We start from the raw sequence: 23,999 nt of genomic DNA on the forward strand, positions 1-23,999 counted from the left end.
GAAGGGTTGAAGCTGCTCAGTTGTAGACACAAAGCATATCATAAATATGAAGTGATGCCAGATATAGCTGGTTCTGGTTTATTGTCCTTATTTGTCTCTTTCTCATGAAGGTTGGGGGAACCACACAATAAGCACTTGTAGGAAAATCTGTGACCATTTGTAGCCAAGAGGGTGAATGGGCATTCTGAACAGAACTACATTGTTCAATGGTTTACTGCATTTAGTTTGTGTTAGAGTATTCTTTATTTAGCTGCTAACTTGGTGCTTCAAAACATTAATGTACTCTGAAAAATCACGTATGAACTCCATGTCATTCTGGTATTCTATTTATCAATTGTATGTGAGCTGTTTCACTCTACAGAAACATTCTAACAAAATAGACTATACATCTATGAATCCTCTGTTTATCTATCTACCTGTCGTCGTGAGAGAGATGATATTTCCCTACAGAGAATATAAAGTGAGAAAAGAAAAGAGCCTTGGACAGCTTTGAGGAATTTCAGTATTTAAAGTAGTGATTAAAAACCATCAGCCTTTGGTTTATATATGACCCTTTGTGATGATTTCTACAGTTTGTTTTTTTAATTGCTAAAATTTAAAAATCTGGAGATTTCACACAAGCATGCAGAATTCTGCTTTTCTTTGAAAAGAAATCAGAACATCTGACAACAGTTAATCCGTATTTCCTGGATGACATCAAGGTTGGGTCTCAGTAGTGGCCGCCCCTCCCCCCTCCCCAAGTCTTTAGTTGGGACATACGTTCTTCAGTTTTCCTCAGTCCTCACAGTGTCCTGTTGTGTGTTATATCTGGCCCAGTTCAAATATTTAAGAGATTTATCTGGCTCCAAGGAATATTGAGTCTGAGGCCCCTAATTTAAGAGTTGTGAGAAGGAGCTTATAAGAAGTGGGAGAATTGAGGTGAAGGTAAAGTGAAATGACAGCTTAGGTTGTTGAATGTATCATCTACATGGACATTAACGTCACCCAAGAGGCCATTTATAGGAGTCAGGGTGGAAGGGATGAATCTGAATCTAGGTTCAGGGACCTTGGAGAATGAGATAGCAGGGAAAGCTAGCGTATGCAGAAATACCTGCTTTATGAATAAGAACCTTTTTTTTTCCCTTCCTTTAAAAATATAACATACAAAAACATTAAGACCTCTCCGAAGTCACTGTTCTGACACCAATCCTTTGTCACCAACTGAGTTTCCTACAATTTAGATCAATTCTGATACTAACTACCTGGAGTTAGAGAAGACCCTACAAGTTAAGAGCAAAGTTTTTTGAAGACTGCCCCCATTTAACATGCCAGTGGCAAGTTTCAGTGTCCCCAATCCACCCACACTTCTGCCCAGCTTGCTACAAGTTTAGGGGCTACCACAACCCCTCAGTTTTGATAATTTGGTAGAACGGCTCATAGAACTTACTGAAACCACTATAATTACAATTACAGTTATATTATAAAGGATACAGATCAGGAATTGAAGAGGTGCATAGGGCAATAGCTGGGGCGGGAAAGGGGACACAGAGCTTCCATACCCTCTCTGTGGAATCTGGGTGTGTCATGCTCCCAGCACATCATTGTGTTCACCAACCAAGAAGCTTCACCAGGCCTCTGTGTCCAGAATTTTGATTGGGGCTTCACTATATAGGTGTGATTGATTAAATCATTGGCCATGTGATTGAATTCAATCTCAGGTCCATCTCCACCCTCTGTAGATTGGGCTCACCCAGAGTTTCAGCTCTCTAATCATGTGGTTGGTCTCTAGTGACCAGCCTCCATCCTGAGGAAATCTTAGGGTTCACCTTAAGTCACCTCTTTGGCATAACAAAGACACTGCTATCAGGAAATTTCAAGGTTTTTGAAGTTCTGTGCCAGGAATCAGAGATCAGGTATATTCTTCATTATATCACAAGTCTAATTTGTTTTGTTAATTGATCTGTAACTTGGAATCTCTCTGTCTTCTTCACAGTTATTACTCTTTTGATACGTAGGTAGAAATGTGTCTTGATTTTCTAATAGGAATTTTTTTCAGATAGACATGAAAATTGGCTTACCTATCCACATAAAACCAGTTGAGAAAAAGATTTTTAGTTAAGGAAAATAATAAGAAAATAGTGCTAAATCATGGGATATCTTCTAATTTGGTCACTTTCAAGATCAGAATTAGTTTTGTTTAGGCAAAGCTTTATGAACTTGATTTTTTAATCTTAACTGTTATGATGGTCGCTGTCCCTTTAGTTATTTTGTATCTGTTGTTTGCCGGGTACAAGGAATACAAACAAAAGGAATAAGATATAATTTCTGCCTTCAAGGAATTTATAGTTAAGTGGAGTACATAAACATGTATCCAAATAGTTATTGATAGATAGCTCCTAAAATTGAGATACACTGTGTTTTGGGGAGCAGAGAAGAGAGGGATTCACTTAAAAGGAGCCAGGAAGATGTTTTGAGTTTAGTGTGCAAAGAATAAAGGGTGAAGACTATTTCTTATAGAGAAATAAGCTTTTTAGGGTTTTGGAGACATGATACTATACTTAGGTAACTGTAAATAGCCTGATATGGGACCAGGAGATGAGGTTGGAAAGATAGTCGGGGGACAGATCATAAAGCCTCTTTTTTATATAGAATACCAAGGAGTTTGGAGTTTACCCTATAGGCAGTGGAAAGTTAAGGGTTTTAAAGCAGAATGATTTGCTAAGATTATATGGATAGCACTATGATAGATGGATTAGAGAAAGATCAGTTGGACCAGTTTGGATATTGTCTCAGCAAAATATTATGGGGGCCTGAACTAAGATAGTGATAGAGAAAACAATATTCCAAAGAAATAGATTTTTCAAAGAGGTGAAGAAAGAGGGAAGGGCTTCCCTGGTGGCGCAGTGGTTGAGAGTCCACCTGCCGATGCAGGGGACATGGGTTTGTGCCCCGGTCTGGGAAGATCCCACATGCTGCAGAGCGGCTGGGCCCGTGAGCCACGGCCACTGAGCCTGCGCATCCGGAGCGCCTGTGCACCTCAATGGGAGAGGCCACAACAGTAAGAGGCCCGCGTTTGGCAAAAAAAAAAAAAAAAAAAGGAAGATTTTAGCATGTCTCCAAGATACCTCTCTTGGGCAGTTGGTTGAATGGTGATGTGATTAAGTGAAAGGTCGCGACTGGAGATGGAAAATGGAGTTTCATGCTGTTTAGTGGGATATGTGGATATATGGATCTGTAGCTCAAAAGAAATCAAACATGAAGGTAAAAGTTTTAGATAAGTGGTGGTTTAAGTGAAGGAAATAAGAGAAGGAATGGTAATATGTAGGGTAAACACACTGGGTTTCCTAAGGGAGTTTGTAGTCAAGAGTGTCAGGTGCTACAGAGATCATTTAGATAAGGACTGAAAGTAGACAGTTTGCTTTAGCAGATTATCTTTTGTGATCTAAGAGCGATTCCCACAGTGGTAATTGTTAGATTTCTGGAGGTTAAGGAATGAATGGGAAATAATAAGGAAATTCAGGTGATTAAAATTCTTACAGCTTTAAAGTTCTTACAGCTTTAAATTTTGTAGCATTTCTGACTGGTTTATTATGTGCTCTTTCCTTATAATTTTGTATTCTGTCAAGGAAATAACTGCATCTTCTAGATCTGTACTTGTTTCAGTGTCACATAGTTTTCCTTCTTAAAGTATAAAAAGCATAACTAAATTTCATGTTATCTTAAATTGACCTTCTCAGTCTTCAGTTGATAATTTTTCCATACATAACTTGGAGATAGATTCATTATACATAAATTGCTTTCCTGTTAAAATGTCCAAAAAACTATTTAGTATACCGTGTACTCCAAAATTGTCAGTTACCTTCGGGACATTATTATCCTGAAACAGCTGGCCAGTGGCCAAAGCTGGAACAGTTTAAGAGGAAAGGGACAAATCATCCTTACAGAAGAATTCCAAATAATGTATGTAGACTATCCCCTTCAAGGAAGTGGAACTTAATTCCCCTTTTCCTGAATATGGGCTGGACTTAGTGACCTAATTCCAAAGAACAGAGTATGGAACGGGAAAAGTACTAACTTCACAGTGAAGAGGCCTAGCAGACAGCACCTTAAACCAAGTGAAAGTATAATTTCACCAGTGATGAATCACGATGGTAATATGTACCCTCTGATATAATGTGATTAGAAGAGAACTTCATTCCTGTGGTGTTCTTTCCAAAAACCCATAACCCCAGTGTAATCATAAGAAAACATCAAAAAAAGGGGAGTGGACAGAACATTGTATAAAATACCTAGCCAATGTGGACAGAACATTGTATAAAAATCCTGGCTAATACTCCTCATGCTCCTCAAGAGTATCAAAGACATGGAAAAACAAGGAAAGCTTGAGAAACCATCACAGATCAGAGAAAATTAAGGAGACTTGACAACTAAATACAATGTGATATCCAGATTATAACCTGGAACAGGAAAAGGACATGAGTAGAAAAATTATTCTGATGTTAACTTCATAGTTTTGTCAGATGTACCATAGTTAAGTAAGACATTAACATTAAGGAAGGTTGGGTAAAGGGTATATGAGAATTTTTGCTCTGTACTGTCTTTGCAACTTTTCTGTAAATTCAAAATTATTCCAAAACAGGTTATTTTTTTTTAAAAAGCAGAGTACTAATTGTCAAGTGAAACCAATCTCAAACTGATAACTGATTAAGGAAAAAATTTAAAATATTCTTTACTGTTTGCATTGAGTAGATTTATCATAAGTGTTAGTTGGAATAAAACAGGCATGTTTGATAAATTATGTTGATGGAAATTTGAGGAAGATAGATCAGGGGCACAGGCAGAAATGATAAATATGTTGTCCGGAACAAGGCATTTAACCTTTTCTCTCCTTGTTTCATATGTGGGGAAATCAAACTGACTTAATCACTCCAGCAGTTTTGGATTAAATCTCATAAAGCTTTAAAAAAGAAAACTGGTCTAGTCATTTTATAAGTAATTGTGCATTTTATCATTTTATAAGTGATAGCTTATTTTTTAACATATTCTCTTCTATACTGTTATACTAACAGTCTAAAATCAGCTTGGTGCAAATAAAATTGTAATAAAATTATACTCTTAAATGAGGCCAGGTTTTCTGGTTTCACCCAATTCTGATAACTAATTCTATTTATTTAAGTATCTTTGTTAAGTAGACATGTAATAGGACTGGTGAGGAAGAGTTTCTGACCTGGAGTGTCAGATTCCCCATCCCTGCTTTTCAGCATTTTCAATTCATGTCTAGCTGCACGTGCCAAAACCTGCAACCTGATTTCAAAAATGGGTAGAGCAGTCACATGGAGTATTTTGCATTTATAGCTTACAAATTATAGAATAAAAAAAGTTATATATCTATATAAACAGTTATCTTGTCCCCCAAGAAAAAATTAGGGCTAAATCTTCCTTTTGTTTGGAAAAAGTTTATTCACTATAGTAGATGCATAATGGTTGAAGCACAGTATACTGAGTCTTATTTTATTTTTAACTGAAGAATGTAAGCATTGATCAGAATTTTCTGATTTCTGACAATTTCTCTAGGGTAGTGTGTAAGATACACCCGTAAGTGAAGTGTGACCGTGTGGACATGAAATCAGAAAATTTATTGTGGTGGTTAGTACAGTTCTGGGAATTTCCAGAGGAATTCCATTTCAGCGAATTATCTGATTTGGGCGGTATGAGAAATACCCTGATTGGAAGGAGAAAAACACAGGCTTTTTAGCTTCAAAATCACCAGCACAGTCTCTGAATCATTCTTGTACTGCATTTATTTGGTGAGTCAGATGAAATGTATTGCTTTCAGTAAATATATTTCCCACAATTGGAAACAGCTGTTTTTATCGAGGAACCAGTTTTTATCTCAGCATTCAGCTCATTCAGAAGAAGCTTCCAGAGCTCTTATGATCTGTGAACTATAGCAAAGGATTCAGAACTTAGATCTGGAAACAAAAAAACTTGATCAAAGATTTCCACATAGTTGATGTTTTACATTCACATTATTTTACTATGGTATCCATTTTAATTCTAACCAGTTTTGATTCAGTCACTTTTTAACAAACATTGCCAGTAGTCTTGACTTATAAATAATAAAAGAAGAGGAATTTCTTAAAATTTTGTAACATGCTTTAGTTTGGGTGGGAAGGAGCAATTTAAATGTTAGAAATTAGTTTTAAATGTGTTATTTTAAAATAAATTTATATCATCTATGAACTGATTAACAGTGTCTTTCCAAGTCTAGCATACTTAATCTGTTTTTCCATAGCTTACCCAGAGATATTTATAGCATTAGAAACATCAGACAATTTGCTCATTCAAACCATTTCCTAGTTCCTTGGGTCTTCAGTGTTGAACTCCCAACAGGGTGTAACCAAAACTCATAACTATTGTTATTAAAGTTTTAATAGTGGATTTAGACTAAAGAAATGCATGTTTTATCCAACCAGTTGTTGGTTTCATTCACTATGTTCTTCTGCTAATTTACATTTGGAAGTTCCTCGTTTTTTAGCCTAGGATACTCAGGGCTTCAGTGAAGTAGTTAGGTTGAATCTTTTCCAGTGTTTTCTTTGTGATGTCTTCCACCTCTCCCCCACACTGTTACCAGTGGGAATTTTCTCTATTTATGCTGATATCTTTGCCCATATGACTGTCCTCACACCCAGGCATCTGTAAATGTACTATTTCTTTTTTATCTTGGATTTGTTTCTGTTCCTCCTCTATAGACATCAATCAACATCTCTTGTGACGAATCAACTTCAGAAGAGCTTTTTGGTTTCCACCCATTTTTGTGTATAATATAAAGATTTCCAGATTCTTATCCCTTTTAAACCTAGTTATGTTCTTTTTTGTTTTCTCAACTTTCTGACATTCTTATCCATGGTTTCATCTTATGGTTTTGCTCTAAAAGTACCATCTTTCCTCCTCTTTGTCTAATTTGACACAAATGTTTCCCTAAAACCTGTTTTTCTCTTTAAAAAGCTCATCCAATAAATGGCCAAATAAAAACGCAGAGATCCTACAATCAAAACCACTTCCAAGGGTCCCTCACATTTCCAAGTTTTTTTTTTTATTCTTAATTCCCTCTTTATTATCCCAATTAATGGTATTCTCTTTTTTCAGTTTCCCTCCTTAGTAGTAGTCTGCCTTCATTTTTACATGAAGGCCTCAACTGAAGAAAAAGAATTTACTTGTGGTAATCACCTTACATTTATGTTAAAGTCCAGTTTTATTTAGGTACTTCTTTTGTGACTTATCTTTAAGTTCTGTTTCCTGCATTTATATGTATAGAATTTCTAAACATGTTTCTGAAGCTGTCATCTGTGTGATGAGACATTCAGTAGGATTTCTACCAAATATTGAATGGAGGGATTCCCATTAATATTCTCTGTTTATTCTGAAGTACTTAATTATTCAGCTTTAATACTATATTGAAATGAGAAATGGGAACTCATTTCAATGGGAACTCTCTGATACTTAGAATTGTATGTGTTCTCTGTGTATGTTCTTTGAGGAAGTATCAGATTTTCTTGAATTGGAATACATACAAACTTCCTGTCTTACGAGGAGTGGAGAGTCTTCACATATCCCTCCAGGCAGATCTAAAATGACCACTGATGCTGCGGCCATACCACCCTGAACACGCCCGATCTCGTCTCATCATAAAATGACCACTGATTACACATGAACAAACATTCATCACATGATGGAGACAGTAACAAAGCAGTAACTCCCTTAAGGAATCAGCCATGATTTAGAAGAACCAAAGAGCCAAACAGTGGAAGCAGAAAACTACTTTTTCCCCTAGTACAGAGCTGAACAGAGAACTAAACACTTTCTGGTTCTGACTCATCATTTGGGCACATCTTATTTTATTGATATAATCCAGAGCATAATCCCAACCCTGGAGAAGCTATGATGAAGAGTCAGTGAATTAGAAGATTCACTTTAGAGGAGTTTTTTCCAACCTTTGTAGTTACCTACCAGCCTTGGAGGTACCTATCTTAATAGTACTTCTTAATTAGAGGTACTTATTTTACTAGTACTTCTTTATGTTTAAGATAAATGCTTGATATTCTAGATTAGTTCCAGTCCCTGTCCTTTTTTAATTTTTGTTTTAATATTGAATGGTTGCCTATGCGTGTCAGTGACATGATTAAGTATTTAGGGTCTAAAAATTCTGTGATAAACCTAAGGAGCCAATTTATGTATAATAGTATAACATTTATGAAAACCTTTTGAATTTTTTATCTTACCTCATTTTGGAACTCACAACAACCGTGTTAGTTAAGAGTCCTTTATTAAACCAACATTCGAATATGTTTACTTGTATACATTTGAATATGTTTCATAGCAGACCCAGGAATCAAACTCAGGATACCTTACTCCATAGTTCATGTACCTAACATTACTACACTCAACTCTGCATTGCATTCTGTTTTAGGTTTTGAAGCATAAATATATTGGTCTCTTTTGAAATGGACATGCTAGTTCTCTGGGCAATATCTTGTTCTTCCCCATCCACCCAGCTGCATAATGGCACTTATAAAACAGTATGTTTCTGGTAGTGTTAGAGATAGTGTTTGCCGATTTCATATGATTTCTGCTATTAGGCCAGTTTTAACATGCTTTTGAACATCTTTAACAGATTATTACCTCTTGCATATGAGTTTATATCATCATTTTCCAGTCTTAAACTTGGTTGCTTTACATCATTAGTTAATGTTTTTTTTTTTTCAGGTATCCTCATCCTCTTACTGTTCCTATAAGCAATGTTTTTAAGTGAAATAAAGGTCTAGATCTGCTGATTATCAAGCCCTAGAGGTCTGTATCTTAGGGATACAACTTTATTCCCCCTTAAATATGGAAAATTGTTAAGAACAACTCTGCTCTGTATGAACAGGGAATTCAAACGGACTTTTTGAAATGAAAAAAGAGAACCCTCCTGAATGAAGTTTTATTCCAGTTTCCTATTACATCCTAAGAATAGGCTGCTGGCCTCCATTACTTTCAGGAAATGAAAAATGGCTCAGAAGCTAAGTGAGCTAAGCCATCTCTCTCTCAATTGTTTCAGTTTCTCAGGAATTGCTGTACAAAGCTGCCAATAACGATCTCCGGGGATCTGACCCCCATTCCACCTCCCACTGCCTCCTCTGCAGCTCCAGATGCCACCAAAAGAAGGAGCTTTGAAGAAAGTGCCTGTACCCTCTTTTACCCTGAGGTGGGTGAGGCCAGGCAGGGTGATTCTCAGGATATCCTGATGATCAAAGGTATAGTTGAAGCCTTCATCAAGACTTTCTTGAAGATGAGCAAGAAATTTGGGAAAAGTTGCCAAATAGCCTAGAAACTGAAGACGGAGCTCAAGAATGGATGGCACAAACGCCACCTGAAGTGTAATACATGATAACATACAAGACCCTAAATAAGCTCCTTGAGGGCAGAAACTATTATACTGTTTTTGTCTCTCCCTCCCCCCACCTCCACATTGTCTAGCATAGTGCCAAACATATAAACTGTAGTCAATAAATGTTAGTTTATGGCTGAGAGAGAAGACTTTATAAAGTGCTCTCCAACCCCTTCTTTCCCTAGTTCTTAATCTAAGATTGTTTGTCCATTAGTCAGGAGAGTAATGGTAAAGGGAGTTCAGTGATGTCTCAAGCTTCTTGGCCACTGTTGTCTTCTGTCTTGGCTGTGTGTCTGAGTAGGCAATATTTATCTGTTCAGTATATGAATTTTTCAGTATTAATACTTAAAGTTATATCTTCACTGATGCCTGGGCTTTTACTTCTTAGCTATTTTATTGTGGTATTTAGCTCTTTAATGGAAATCTTATCTGAACCACACTCTAGGGGGATTTATTTTACTGTTGGTTTTTAAAATCCCTTTTGTATCTGTTTTTAAGATTCAACAATAAACAGTCTTGCTTCTTAATTATATCTTACTGTAGTCATCACTGTGTTTCCAAAGTAGGAGGTACTATCACATCAATTTCCCCAAAATCTAATTTGTTACTCTTGAATGGCAACACATAGTCTTATATCTCACCTAATCAGCGCTAAAAGAGCCTGCTAAAAGAGTATTTACAGTGATGTGATTTAAGATACTGCGTGATTAAAAGAAAGCTCATGGTTTACTATTAAGGGAAATATTAGAAACTTAGCTCCATTGAGTTCTTCTGTCCCCAAGTTGTCCTTTAGTCAGTCCGTTCATTAAGGAGTTAACTCTCATTTAGAGGCAGAACTTTAAAAAATCTCATCTTCAAGTATTTGATTTATGGTACCTTTTGGGCCTCCAGTTTATATGTAAGGCTTTTTATTTGTAATGTTTTTCAAGTTAAGAGCGAACATTTCAGAGTGCTACTAGTTTTTTGACAAACCAGTTGACATTCATTATGTATTCTCAACAGCTGGCTTTTTAGGGTATAAGGAGTCTAATATCAGAGCCAAGTATATTTTATTCAGGAAATAGTCTTTCCTGAACGACATACTTTTCCCTTGAATAAGAGTTGTGTTAAATTATGCTGCATTTATTTGGGGTTTTGGTAAGAGTATGAGACTTTTTTTTTTTTTTAAAGGAAATGGAGTTTCTTTGTCTTCATGAACTTCTATGTATACAACCAAGGAACTTTAAGTAAGCGTTAAAGGAGGCTTATTCTATTCCATGTATAAAGTAATAACAAATTCTTTCAGAGTGTTCTCTGGATTATATGGAATGTATGGATTTAAGGTTCACCTCTTTTAATTTTCATCTTTGATTCTATTAAATAAAATGCGCAGGTCGGACCTGCTTTTCTCACATCAGTTGTTCCTAATTAATTGCATTGTAGGTTTTGTCAGTTTATATGATGAATTTGAGTCAATAATCAAGAGCAGGTTTATTATATTATTTCTAGTAATTTTTATCAATAAATATCTTAATATGTTTCATAGTATAATACATAAAAACTAAATCATATATTTTTTTCATTTTTCCACTAAAACTAGTTTTTCCTCTATTAATGTAACAGGAGAAATTATGTATGAGACCTGTGGAATTCTGTCCGCAACATCTAGTGTCATTTGTCCTTCGCTTAATGTCCTCTTATTGTCAGCTTGAAAGTCATATTATTACACAGAATGGCAGTGGCAACAGCTAAAATATTACAGTTCTAACACAGAATGGTTTAACTTTATTTTTAGACTTGGATTTTCCTATGATTTCTGTCTTTTCCTGTCTCTCCAGGTTCCCAGCCAACTTCAGATAAGTCTTCCCAGCGACCATCAGAGAGCACAAACTGTAGCCCTACACGAAAGAGGTCTTCATCTGAGAGTACTTCTTCGACAGGCAAGTGCTATTTGTTTTAACAGACTTTGAAGATAATTTCCCAACTGTTACTTGTGAACAGACTTAAAATAGATTTTTTTTCTTTGGCCGTGCCGGATGGCTTGTGAGATCTCAGTTCCCCGACTAGGGATTAAACCTGGGCCACGGCAGTGAAAACGCCAAATCCTAACCTCTAGACCACCAGGGAACTCCCTTATAATAGCTTTATATTGTAGATTACAATTTATTAGCTTGCAGTATAATATTTAGAAAAAACAAACAAAAGTGGTCCTGAGATGTGAGAATAATAATGTATATTGAAACAATAAAAGTGTTCACCTTTTACCCCTTTCATGTCCAGTTAAGCATATTCCATGAGGTATAGTGATTTTGTTTTTTCTTCCAGTTTTATTGAGATATAATTGACATACAGCACTGTATAAGGTGTACAGCATAATGATTTGACTTACTTATATCATGAAATGATTACCACAATAAGTTTACTGAACATCCATCATCTCATATAGATATAAAGTAAAAGAAAAAAAACATTTTTTTCCTTGTGATGAGAACTCTTAGGATTTACTCTCTTAACAACTTTAATATATAATATACAGCAGTGTTAATTTTACTTATCATGTTGTACTTACATCCCAAGTACGTAATTTATCCTGTAACTGAAGGTTTGTAGAGGTATAGTGATTTTAATATAGTTCAGAAGGGATAATTCAAAATGAATAGGTAGAAGGGTAGGCGCACACAAAAATACAGATTTTGAAAGTTGAATTGAGGTAATGGGGCGTGTAGTGTAATAGGGGAGTGTAGATTAGAGCTATTTAATAAAGACTTAGATATATATAAAATTATTTAGTAAAGTAATAGTTTCCAGTAGCATTTACAAATCTTTGAGATATGTAAAACAATCTGAGGTTGTAAGAAGAACCTCTATTAATATTTATTTCTAATCAACTTTTTAAATGTTTACATATTTTAAATATATATAACTTCTTCATACAGTATAACATATCTGTACACTTTATACTTAGATTTAGGTTGTACTCTCAGTTTTCTTTTTACTGATAGTATGTGTGTTTACCAAAATAATAATAATAATAATAATGATATATATCTTCTGCCTTTACCAGGGATTGGAGAGTAGGAAATCATTTTTAATTTATCAGTATTATCAGGAGAAATGGGGAGTGGTAGTTTCATTGCCAGTAGTGGGAGTAATATATGTAAAGGGGAGAATAGAGAGTTCAAGAAATTAAATAAAAGAGCCAGTGTGGTTGGAGTAAAGGCAGTGACTGAATATGAGGCTGGAAGGGCAGGTAGGGACCAGTCATGTAGAGCCTTATTGATAACACTTAGAAGCCTTTGAAAGTTTTAGCAAGGAAGTCACATATCATTCCTTAGCTTTCTGTCCATGTGGTTTTAATTAGGAGATCACTTATGACTTATGGTCAGAAAATTTAATTTCTTCATCAGTACTCAAGGGCTCACTGTCAAATTGTATCAATATGGTAAATTTGTTTAATTTTTATTTGATGATTATCTTCACCATATTTGAAGCTTTTTATTAGTACCATTGTGCCAAAGGTACAGTGGAATTCAAACAGCAATGGTAGTTTTGTCTCTCATAGTACTTTGTCTTTACACTGACTAATGCAATGACTGACTAATTTTGATGGTGTCACCCTAGACCAGGGTTCAGCAAACCATAGCCTGTGGACTAAATGTTGTCCAAGGCCTCTTTTTTGTGCAGCCTTCAAGCTAAGAATTGATTTTACATTTTTAAAGGGCTGTTTTTTGTTTCTGATTTTTTAAAGGAAAAGAAAAAATTATACGCGAGAAATTGTGTGTGTCCTCAAAAGCCTAAAGTATTTACTATCTCTCTTCTTATAGAAGAAGTTTGCCAACCCCCGAAAAAAATGAATGAGATTTCAATAAGAGACATATCTATGAAGAAAATCACCAAAATGTTTTACTTTAGTAAACTATTTATTTAGGGTAACTGTATATACAGAGCACTGGGGATACAAATATGAATAAGATAAGTTCCTGTCCTCAAGGATTTGGATATATTCACCACTTAAAAAGTATGTTAAATTCTATAACAGGCCAGTATACAAAATGTTATGACACACAGAGGAACTCAAGCACTAACCACTGACATACTGAAAATGTGACATATATACTACTATAATTTGAGTAGACAGGTGGGACAAGGACATGAAGTTGTAAAAGTAATAATGGACTATATCAGATATGGTGTACTTTTTTATTTGAGGGAATTGAAACTTTATTGTAGATGCAGTTGGGAGCTATTGAAGGATTTTGAACAGGGAAGATGAAAATTATTTCATATATTGTATATTTGAGAATAGGCTAGATTTTGCAGTGCTAAAAAAAAATCCCAAAATTTCAGTGACTGAAAACAACAAAGGCTTTATTTTTTATTCATGCTGTATGACCATGACAGGTCTGCTCCATATTGTCTTCCCTCTAGTAACCTGTCTGATGGAGCAGCCTCTATCTATCTGGAATGTTGCTTGTCTTATGAAACAGAGTAAAAGGCCACAGTGAAGCACTAACTAGCTCTTAAAATTTCTGCCCAGAAGTAACATATGTTACTTCTCACATTTCAGTGCCAAAGCGAGTCACATGGTTAAGTCTTATGTCAAGGAAGTATGGGAAGTATAATCCTATCAAGGGAGGAACAGCAAATATTTATGAATGATAATATAGTCTGCCACATAGGCATTTTAGAAAAATGTAAAACATTACAATATGGAGAATGGACTGTGGCAAGAGAAATGTGTGAAGACAGTAGATAATGGCTTCAGGTTTGGATATATTAAATTTGAGCTGTCTTTGGGCTATTGAGGTAGAGATGTTAGATAGCCATTTGGACGGTGTGGTTTATAGTTTATGACACCTATGGTAGAGAGACACATCTAGCAGTATGTAGATAAACTTGAATTTGGCAGTGAATGAGGCCCAGGGAGAAAGTGTAATTTGAAAAGATGACAGCGTTGGAGATTTAAGATACATTAGATTTGAGAGGGAAGTGGATGAAAAGATGTCAGTGAATGACACAAAATTTTTAAACAGTTTTTTTGTTTGTTTGTTCGTTTTTTTGCGGTACGCAGGCCTCTCACTGTTGTGGCCTCTCCCGTTGCGGAGCACAGGCTCCGGACGCGCAGGCTCAGCGGCCATGGCTCACGGGCCCAGCCGCTCCACGGCACGTGGGATCTTCCCGGACCGGGGCACGAACCCATGTCCCCTGCACCGGCAGGCGGACTCTCAGCCACTGCGCCACCAGGGAAGCCCTTAAATAGTTTTTTAATAAAAAAGGTAAAGAGTACATGTCATAGAAATCTCTTAATGTCAGACGTAATAAAGAGGTCAAGAAAGATTTGGACAGAAAGTGTGAAATGATTGGGGAAAAGTGGTTTTTGGTTTTTTTGGCTGCGTTCAGTCTTGTTGCTGCACACGGGCTTTCTCTAGTTGTGGCAAGCAGGGGCTATTCTTTGTTGTGGAGCATGGGCTTCTCATTGCGGTGGCTTCTATTCTTGCGGAGCACGGGCTCTAGGCATGCGAGCTTCAGTAGTTGTGGCTTGCGGGCTCTAGAGCGCAGGCTTAGTAGTTGTGGCTCACAGGCTTAGTTGCTCCACAGCAGGTGGGATCTTCTCGGACCAGGGCTCAAACCCGTGTCCCCTGCATTGGCAGGCAGATTCTTAACCACTGCGCCACCAGGGAAGTCCTGGGGAAAAGATTTTTTAAAACAGTTTGCAGGTAGAGGTAAAGTTAGAGCAGTTTGGAGGCTTGAGATGAGGAAAGGGGACTGTTAGAATTTAGGTAGTATTGGAATAGATTAGACCTCTTTATTTCCAGTAGTGTGGTAGATTAGATGTGCAGAGCAAACAAACTTCTTGGTACCAAGAACTAAAAATACTAGATAAAATGTGGAAAACATTTCTTAAAATATTTGCTGAACTTTGAAATGCATAAATAGAAAACCAGAAACTTCCAGAAAGCTTGATTCAACACACATAAAGAGCATTAGAGCTACTTAACATCTGCTTGAGTCCTGGTGGTATAGAGCCTGGTTATTGGAACACATTCAGGTATAAGAGACAAAGGACAAAGCCTAGAACTCCAGCAGACAGAAGTTCACATCAGATTTCCCTGCATAGATGTGTAACTCCTTAATGGTGACACCAGTGTAAGAGCAAATAGAAACAAATCTATCACAGAAGCTAGATCCTTGTTTCAGTTTTAGCTTTGGGTGGAGCAGAAAAACAAGTTTCTGAACACAAGCTCATACTCACCTTCTGTCTCTCATGCAGATTTATATTGCCTGTGAGACAAAGAAAAAAATTAATTAAAATTTGTTGTAGGTTGGTCGCGCCCCCAGTTGCCTTGCAGAGCCAAAGGCAAGCTTAATTTCCGTTCAGTATAAAGCTAAGTTTTTCTTGATCAATGTATCCTCCATCTTGGTTGACCTAGCATTCTCATTTACTCCAGCAGCCCAGGAATGGCAGCCTTTATTTTGCAATTGAAAGGCAAATAAATCAACCAGAAACTATGTATATTCAATTTCTCCAACTTAACATGTTAAAAAAAGGAAGACAGCAAAATCTGAGCATTTAACAGTGTATCATTACAGTGTCCAGCATCCAATCAAAAATTAATAGACATGCCAAGAAGCAAGAAAGTATGACTTAGTGGAGTAAAAATCAGTCAGTGGGAACTGCCACAGAAATAACATGTGATGGAATTAACAGACAAGTACATTAAAACAGCTATCTTTGAGAATTTAAAGGAAAATATGAATATAGCGAATAGTAAAACTGGAAGATATTTTTAAAATCTAATGTTAACTTCTTTAGGTGATAAATATCTGAAATGAAAATTTCACTGAATGGGATAACAGCAGATTAGACACTACAGAAGAAAAGATCTTTGAACTTGCAGAAATACTAATAAAATCTGTGTAAAATGAAATGTAGAAGTGGGGGGAAAAAAGTGATATAAAATGAATAGAATTTCAGTGACCCTGTGGTACAGTATCAGCAGGGCCAACATACATAGGATCTGAGTCTTACAAGGAGGAATAAAAAATATTTGAAGAAATAATCCTCAGAACTTTTTCACACTTAATGAAAGTTATCAGCCCATAGATCCATGAAGTCCCACAAATCCCAAGCAGGATACACAAACATACAGAAATCAAAGGACATCATTATCAAATTTCTTAAAACTGGTGGTTAAGAGAAAATCTTAAAATTAACCAGCAAAAGCAAAGAGACAAGAAAACACATAGTATACAGAGGAACACTGGAACGAATCACAGCAGATGGATTGTCAGAGATGTTGTAAGACAGAAGACAATAAAAATAATGTCTTTAAAATGCTGGAAGGGGAAAAAAAACCTATCAATTTTATATTCTATAACCAGTGAAATACCCTTCAGAAATGAAGGCAAAATAAGCATTATCAGAAAAACAAGCTTAAAGAATTGGTTGCCAGCAGGTTTACGGTAGTAGAAATGTTCTTCAAACAGAAAAATCATAGTAGATGGAAACATGGCTCTACCAAAGGAATGAAGAGTTCCAGAAATTTTCAGTAAATAAATATAAAACACCCTTTTCTTATATTCTTTTGAAGTTCATGTGGAATTATATCAAGGTAGCATCATATTCTGGACCATAAAACATCTTAATAAACTTTAAAAGTTTGAAATCATACAGAATATATTTTAAGAACACAATGGAATTGAATTAGAATTCAGTAACACAGGATATCTTGACATTCCCCAAATAAGTGAAAAGTTAACAACACACTTCTAAATAGCCCATAAGTCAAAGAGGAAATCACAGACAAAATTAGAAAATCTTTTAAATTAAATAAAAATGAAAACACATACATTTTATGGAGTATAGCTAAGTCTGTTTTTAGCTTTACAAAGTTACGTTATTAAACAAAAAAGGTCTAAGCCCAAACTCTCACCTTTAGGAAGCTAAAGACATTAGAACAAATTAAACCCAAATTAGATGGAAGAAAAATGATAAATATAAGAGCAAAAATAAACAGAAAACATTAATCAATGAAAGCTTATACTGGTTTATCAAAAAAAAATTTTTTTAAAGGAGAACTGTAGCTGAAAGGATTAAGAAAAAAGAAATTGAATTAGCAGTATCAGGAATGAAAGAGAGGATATCAGTGCAATTGCTACATACCATAACAGGACAATAAGGGAGCATAATGAACAGTTTTATGCCAATAAATTTGATAAAAAAAGAGCACATTCTTTGAAAAACACCAGCTACTAAAACTCAAGAATAAATAGCCTAAAGAGCCCTACATCTATTTAAGAAATTCAACTTGCAGTTTAAAACCATTCTACAATGTAAACTCAAAGCCCAAATAGCTTCAATCATGACTATTTAAGGAAAAAATAATAGTAAGTATATAAAAACTATTCCAGAAAGTAGGAGCATTTTCCCAGTGCATTTTATGAAGGCCAGCATTACCCTGATTCTGAAACCAAGCAGCACATTACCAGAAAACTACACACTATTAAGCATGAATGCAAACGGTACAAAATATTATCAGATTGAATCCAGTATGTTGAACGTATAGCATACCATGACCACGTGGGTTTATTTCAGGAATGCAAGGTTGGATTAACATTAGAAAATCAATTAGTGTATTTTACGAAATTAACAAAAAATCATAATCATCTAGGTAAAGAGAAAACATTTGCCAAAATCTAACATCCATTTTTAATTTTTTTAAAAACCTGATTTTTAGAAATAAAAGGCATACAGATAGGAAGAAGAAAAAATATATCTGTTTACAGGTGATATGATCTATAGAAAAATTCCTAAGAAATCTGTCAAAAAAACCACTGAACCAGGCTTCCCTGGTGAGAATTTCACTTATATTCCTTTGCACTTAAAACATTGTCAGAAAAAGCACTGGACTAGAAATATATGTATTTAAAGTTTAGTTCTTTATTCAATATTTAGCTGTTGAGTCTCTTAACTGGACCTTCATTTTTAAAGAAATAAGCTCTATTCTTTCTGCTCCTCGTCTCAGAGAGTGAGAATTGTTTTTTTGACCCACCACGTTTTATTAGGGAAACATGGGCCAACTTTGAATTTATTGTGGGTACTGTAATGTACCCTATTCAGGAAACTATCAGCTTGCCTGTGAAAGACAAATGCATATGGTATTGGGCTGGCCAAAAGGTTCGTTCGTTTTTTTCTGCAAGATGGTTCTAGTAGCACTTAGTTGTTTTTAACTTCATTCAAAACAATTTTGTTAGATTGTATGTGACAGTTGTCATATCAGCGTACATTTAAAAAAAGACTTATCAGGACTTCCCTTATGGCGCAGTAGTTAAGAAACCGCCTGCCAATGCAGGGGACATGGGTTCTATCCCTGATCCGGGAAGATCCCACATGCCACGGAGCTACTGAACCCATGTGCCACAACTACTGAGCCTGTGCTCTAGAGCCCGCGAGCCACAACTACTGAGCCTGTGTGCCACAACTACTGAAGTCTGTGTGCCTAAAGCCCGTGCTCTGCAGCAAGAGAAGCCACCGTGATAAGAAACCCACGCACCTCAACAAAGAGTAGTCCCCTCTCGCCGCAACTAGAGAAAGACTGCGTGTAGTAACGAAGACCCAACGCAGCCAAAAATAAATAAATAAATTCTTAAAAAAATAAAAAAAGACTTACCAAAATTGGTGAATTTTTGTGTAGCCATTTTAATATTGAAGATGGAAGGAAAAAAGCAACATTTTCGGCATATTATGCTTTATTATTTCAAGAAAGGTAAAAACGCAACTGAAATGCAAAAAAAGATTTGTGCAGTGGTTGGAGAAGGTGCTGTGAGTGATCGAACGTGTCAGAAATGGTTTGTGAAGTTTCGTGCTGGAGATTTCTCACTGGATGATGCTCCATGGTCGGGTAGACCATTTGAAGTTGATAGCGATCAAATCGAGACATTAATTGAGAACAGTCAACATTATACCATGTGGGAGATAGCCGCCATACTCAAAATATCTAAATCAAGTGTTGAAAATCATTCGCATCAGCTTGGTTATGTGAATTGCTGCGATGTTTGGATTCCACATAAATTAAGCGAAAAAAACCCTTTTTGACCGTATTTCCACATGCGAATCTCTACTGAACATAACGAAAATGTTCCATTTTCAAAACACATCGTGACGGGCGATGAAAAGTGGATACTGAACAATAATGTGGAATGGAAGAGATCATGGGGCAAGCGAAATAAACCACCAACAACCACATCTAAGGCCGGTCTTCATCCAAAGATGGTGATGTTATATATATGGTGGGATTGGAAGGGAGTCCTCTATTATGAACTCCTTCTGGAAAACAAAACGAGTAATTCCAACAAATACTTCTCCCAGTTAGACCAACTGAAAGCAGCAATTGATGATCCAGAATTAGTCAGCAGAAAACGCATAATCTTCCATCAGGATAACACAAGACCACATGTTTCTTTGATGACCAGGCAAAAACTCTTACAGCTTGTCTGGGAAGTTCTGATTCATCCTCCGTATTCACCAGACATTGCACCTTCAGATTTCCATTTATTTAGGCCTTTACAAAATTCTCTTAATGGAAAAAATTTCTATTCCCTGGAAGACTGTAAAAGGCACCTGGAACAGTTCTTTGCTCAAAAAGATAAAAAGTTTTGGGAAGATGGAATTATGAAGTTGCCTGAAAAATGGCAGAAGGTAGTGGAACAAAAGAGTGAATACATTGTTCAATAAAGTTCTTGGTGAAAATGAAAAATGTGTCTTTTATTTTTACTTAAAAACCGAAGGCACTTTTTTGGCCAACCCAATATGATATTTAATCTTGCTATGAAAAATAGAGTGGTATTCCTTGTCTTTTATTCTTTGTAAAGTTATTTAAATAACCAGTTGTGTTCAGTTTTTATCATGTGTGATTTGTTGTCTTATTTAGTGAACGGAGTTCCGTCTCGAAGTCCAAGATTGGTTTCATCTGGGGATGACTCTGTGGATAGTCTGCTGCAGCGGTTGGTACAACATGAGGACCAAGAGCCCCTGGAGAAAAATATTGATGCTGTGATCGCATCTGCCTCTGTGCCACCTTCCTCCAGTCCAGTCCATAGCCACAGCAAGGAGCGAACCCTGGGAAAACCAGACAGCCTTCTAGTGCCTGCAGTCCCCAGTGACTCTTGCAGTAGTAGCATCTCACTCCTTTCTGAAAAGTTGCCCAGCAGCCATTCCCCCCATCATATCAAGAGAAGTGTAGTAGAAGCTATGCAGCGCCAAGCTCGGAAAATGTGCAATTATGACAAAATCTTGGCCACCAAGAAAAACCTAGACCACGTCAATAAAATTTTAAAAGCCAAAAAACTTCAAAGACAGGCCAGGACAGGGAATAACTTTGTGAAACGCAGGCCAGGTCGACCTCGGAAATGTCCCCTCCAGGCTGTGGTATCAATGCAAGCATTCCAAGCTGCCCAATTTGTCAGCCCAGAATTAAATGAAGGTGAAGAAGGAACAGCACTGCACCTTGGCCCTGATACAGTTACAGATGTCATTGAAGCTGTCGTTCAGAGTGTAAACCTGAACTCAGAACATAAAAAGGGATTGAAGAGGAAAAGTTGGCTGTTGGAAGAACAGACCAAGAAAAAGCAGAAGCCATTCCCAGAAGAAGAAGAACAAGAAAATACTAAAAGGTAATTTCTTGTTTAACATTCTGAGTAGAGGAAACTAGCTTATGCACAAATGTAACATATCTGTGCAGCTGAATTGTACATTTAATCTAACAACCTTTTACTATATAAGACCTGTTCTTTTTTGTTATAGTGTTTGTTCTTATGGCTGTCCAAAATTGTACATAATTAACAAGCAAGGGGGAATGTAACAATCTAACACAAGGCCCTTACTATACAGATGAGGAAATCAAGACCCAGAGAGATTGTGTGTGTTTTATCCAGTGTATAAATATGAGTGGAATTATTTTTACTATCACACTATTTTATCTCCTTGGTGCTCTAAAACTTTTCATCCCTATCGTCAAATACATTTTTTAAGTCTTTCTGTGTGTTAGATTTTTTTCTTAATTAATTAAATAATTAATTTATGGCTGCATTGGGTCTTTGTTGCTGCGCGTGGGCTTTCTTTAGTTGCAGCGAGAGGGAGCTACTCTTTGTTGCAGTGCGTGGCTTCTCATTGTGGTGGCTTCTCATTGCAGAGCACGGGCACTAGGCGCTTGGGCTTCTGTAGTTGTGGCTCGCGGGCTCTAGAGCGCAGACTCAGTAATTATGGTGCACGGGCTTAGTTGCTCCGCGGCATGTGGGATCTTCCCGGACCAGGGCTCTAACCCATGTCCCCTGCATTGGCAGGCAGATGCTTAATTAGTGCACTACCGGGGAAGCTCCTAGATTGTTTTTTAATAGTTTCTTTTTTATATTTTTACTTTTCCCCAAAAGGTGTAGGGCAGAAGTCAAAAATCACCCCCCACCCCCACCCCCGAGAAGACCATTTAATCCTTTTGTTATATATCCAACAAGATTCTTTCCCTGAAGGAATATTTGATTTTTATTTTACTTATTTATTTATTTTTTGGCCTCTCCATGTGGCATATGGGATCTTAGTTCCCTGACCAGGGATGGAACCCGTGTTCCCTGCCGTGGAAGCGCGCAGTCTTAACCACTGGACGACCTCTGTTTACAGAAGTTTTTCGTAGCTCTCTATGCATACATCTATGAAAAAATACTTTTCTTGTAGAGAATATATGGGATTTAAATTTCTTTCCTGAGAATACACACTCATAAATAAATCAGTGAAACTAGAAGTTTACTGATTCACGAGTTAAAGTCTCTTCACATGATCTCATTTCTTCTCAAATCCTATTTTCATGGATAAGACTGTTAATATATTGTGTATCCTTTGATACTTTTCTTATGCATTTATAAATACATGCATTTGCAAAGCTGTTATTTTATATAAGTGGTAACATACATTTTATACTTAATTTTGTAACAACTTTTCTCTTTATAATCTTGGCAATCTTGTCATTTAGTACATATAGAATTACCTTATTGCATGTTAAGAATATATCATAATTTAATTATTCTCTTTCAAAGGGTTACATATTACTTTTTTACATATAGGTCTTAAATCAGCTGAAATTTACTCTTGTATAAGGTATGAGTTAGTGCTATGTTTATTGCCAGTGATTTATCAAGGTTGCAGATTTGTAAGCATTTTTGTTTTATATGTAGTGTCTATAATTTATATTCCCATTGGATTTTTGTGAAGGTTTTTTTCTTTGAAAGGGGAAAAAATTTAATTAAGAGATTTAAATTTTTTGTTTTTTTGGATTTTTTTGTGGTACGCGGGCCTCACACTGTTGTGGCCTCTCCCGTTGCGGAGCACAGGCTCTGGATGTGCAGGCTCAGCGGCCATGGCTCATGGGCCCAGCCACTCCGCGGCATGTGGGATCTTCCTGGACCAGGACACAAACCTGTGTCCCCTGCATCGGCAGGCAGACTCTCAGCCACTGCGCCACCAGGGAAGCGCAATTTTTTGTATTTTTACATGGCGGTCTTAGCACTATTAATTGATCATCATTTCCCTACTTGTTTGAAATGATACCTTTATCATATAAATTCTTAAATATCTTTGGGTCTTAGGGTCTTCTTTTATATTTTTATATTCTCTTCCCATCAGTCTGTTTTGTTATCAATCTGTTATTTCTGTTTTCATTACTGAGGCTTTTAAAATATCTACAAACAGAATGACTTTTGCCTTCGCTATAGTAAGAAAGTGACAATTTGAGACATCTTAACCAATCACTTTAGGAAGAGTCATGTTAAAAACGCGCCTCAGAGAAAAGACTTTATTTCAGATAAGCCCTTCTGTTCCAGCAAGTTCTAGTAGCATTAGTCAGCAACATTAAACACTTATTTTCCACAAAATTATATTCTGGAATTTGAGGAGATTATAAAGAGAAAGATATAGTTTCCACCCTCAAGAGATTGTGTAGGTAAGGACATGGCACAGTGAGTTCCCAGAGATAGCAACAGTTTTTCACCTTTCTCGAACTGGAACCTACTGTAGCACTTGTTATATAGCAGGAGTTTGTTCATTTGTTTCTTTATTTTATTTTTTAAATATATTTATTTATTTTTGGCTGCGTTGGGTCTTCGGTGCTGCGCACCGTCTTTCTCTACTTGCAGCAAGCAGGGGCTACTCTTCGTTGCAGTGTACGGGCTTCTCACTGCAGTGGCTTCTCTTGTTGCGGAGCATGAGCTCCAGGCGTGCAGGCTTCACTAGTTGTGTCACGTGGGCTCAGTAGTTGTGGCTCTCAGGCTCTAGAGCACAGCGCAGTATTTGTGGCCCACAGGCTTAGTTGCTCCGCAGCATGTGGGATCTTCCTGGACCAGGGCTCGAACCCATGTCACCTGCATTGCCAGGCAGATTCTTAACCACTGCACCACCAGGGAAGTCCCTCTTAATTTATTTCTAAATTATTTATTGCAAAATTATTTCATGTGCTGAGGGTAAATACAGTTGTAAGCAAATATAGAAATATTCCCTGTCCTCATGGTTCTTACATTCTAACTATTATGAAGAATTATTTAGGTTTATGAGCTTATATTAGAGGTA

General features: G+C 36.6%; 1 protein-coding gene across 5 annotated transcripts in view; it reads left to right on the plus strand.

The window, feature by feature from the left end:
• Positions 1 to 23,999, plus strand: part of ASH1L (ASH1 like histone lysine methyltransferase) — a 213,764-nt gene that overhangs the window by 69,265 nt on the left and 120,500 nt on the right. For all 5 annotated transcript variants that reach the window (XM_082834259.1, XM_082834258.1, XM_082834256.1 and 2 more), the window contains 2 exons: positions 11,227 to 11,328; positions 20,320 to 21,061. In XM_082834259.1, the coding sequence (XP_082690385.1) occupies positions 11,227 to 11,328; positions 20,320 to 21,061 (844 nt within the window). The remainder of the gene's footprint in view (positions 1 to 11,226; positions 11,329 to 20,319; positions 21,062 to 23,999) is intronic.

Source organism: Leucopleurus acutus, assembly GCF_964270905.1.
Source record: "Leucopleurus acutus genome assembly, chromosome: 2".
Taxonomy (NCBI): domain Eukaryota; kingdom Metazoa; phylum Chordata; class Mammalia; order Artiodactyla; family Delphinidae; genus Leucopleurus; species Leucopleurus acutus.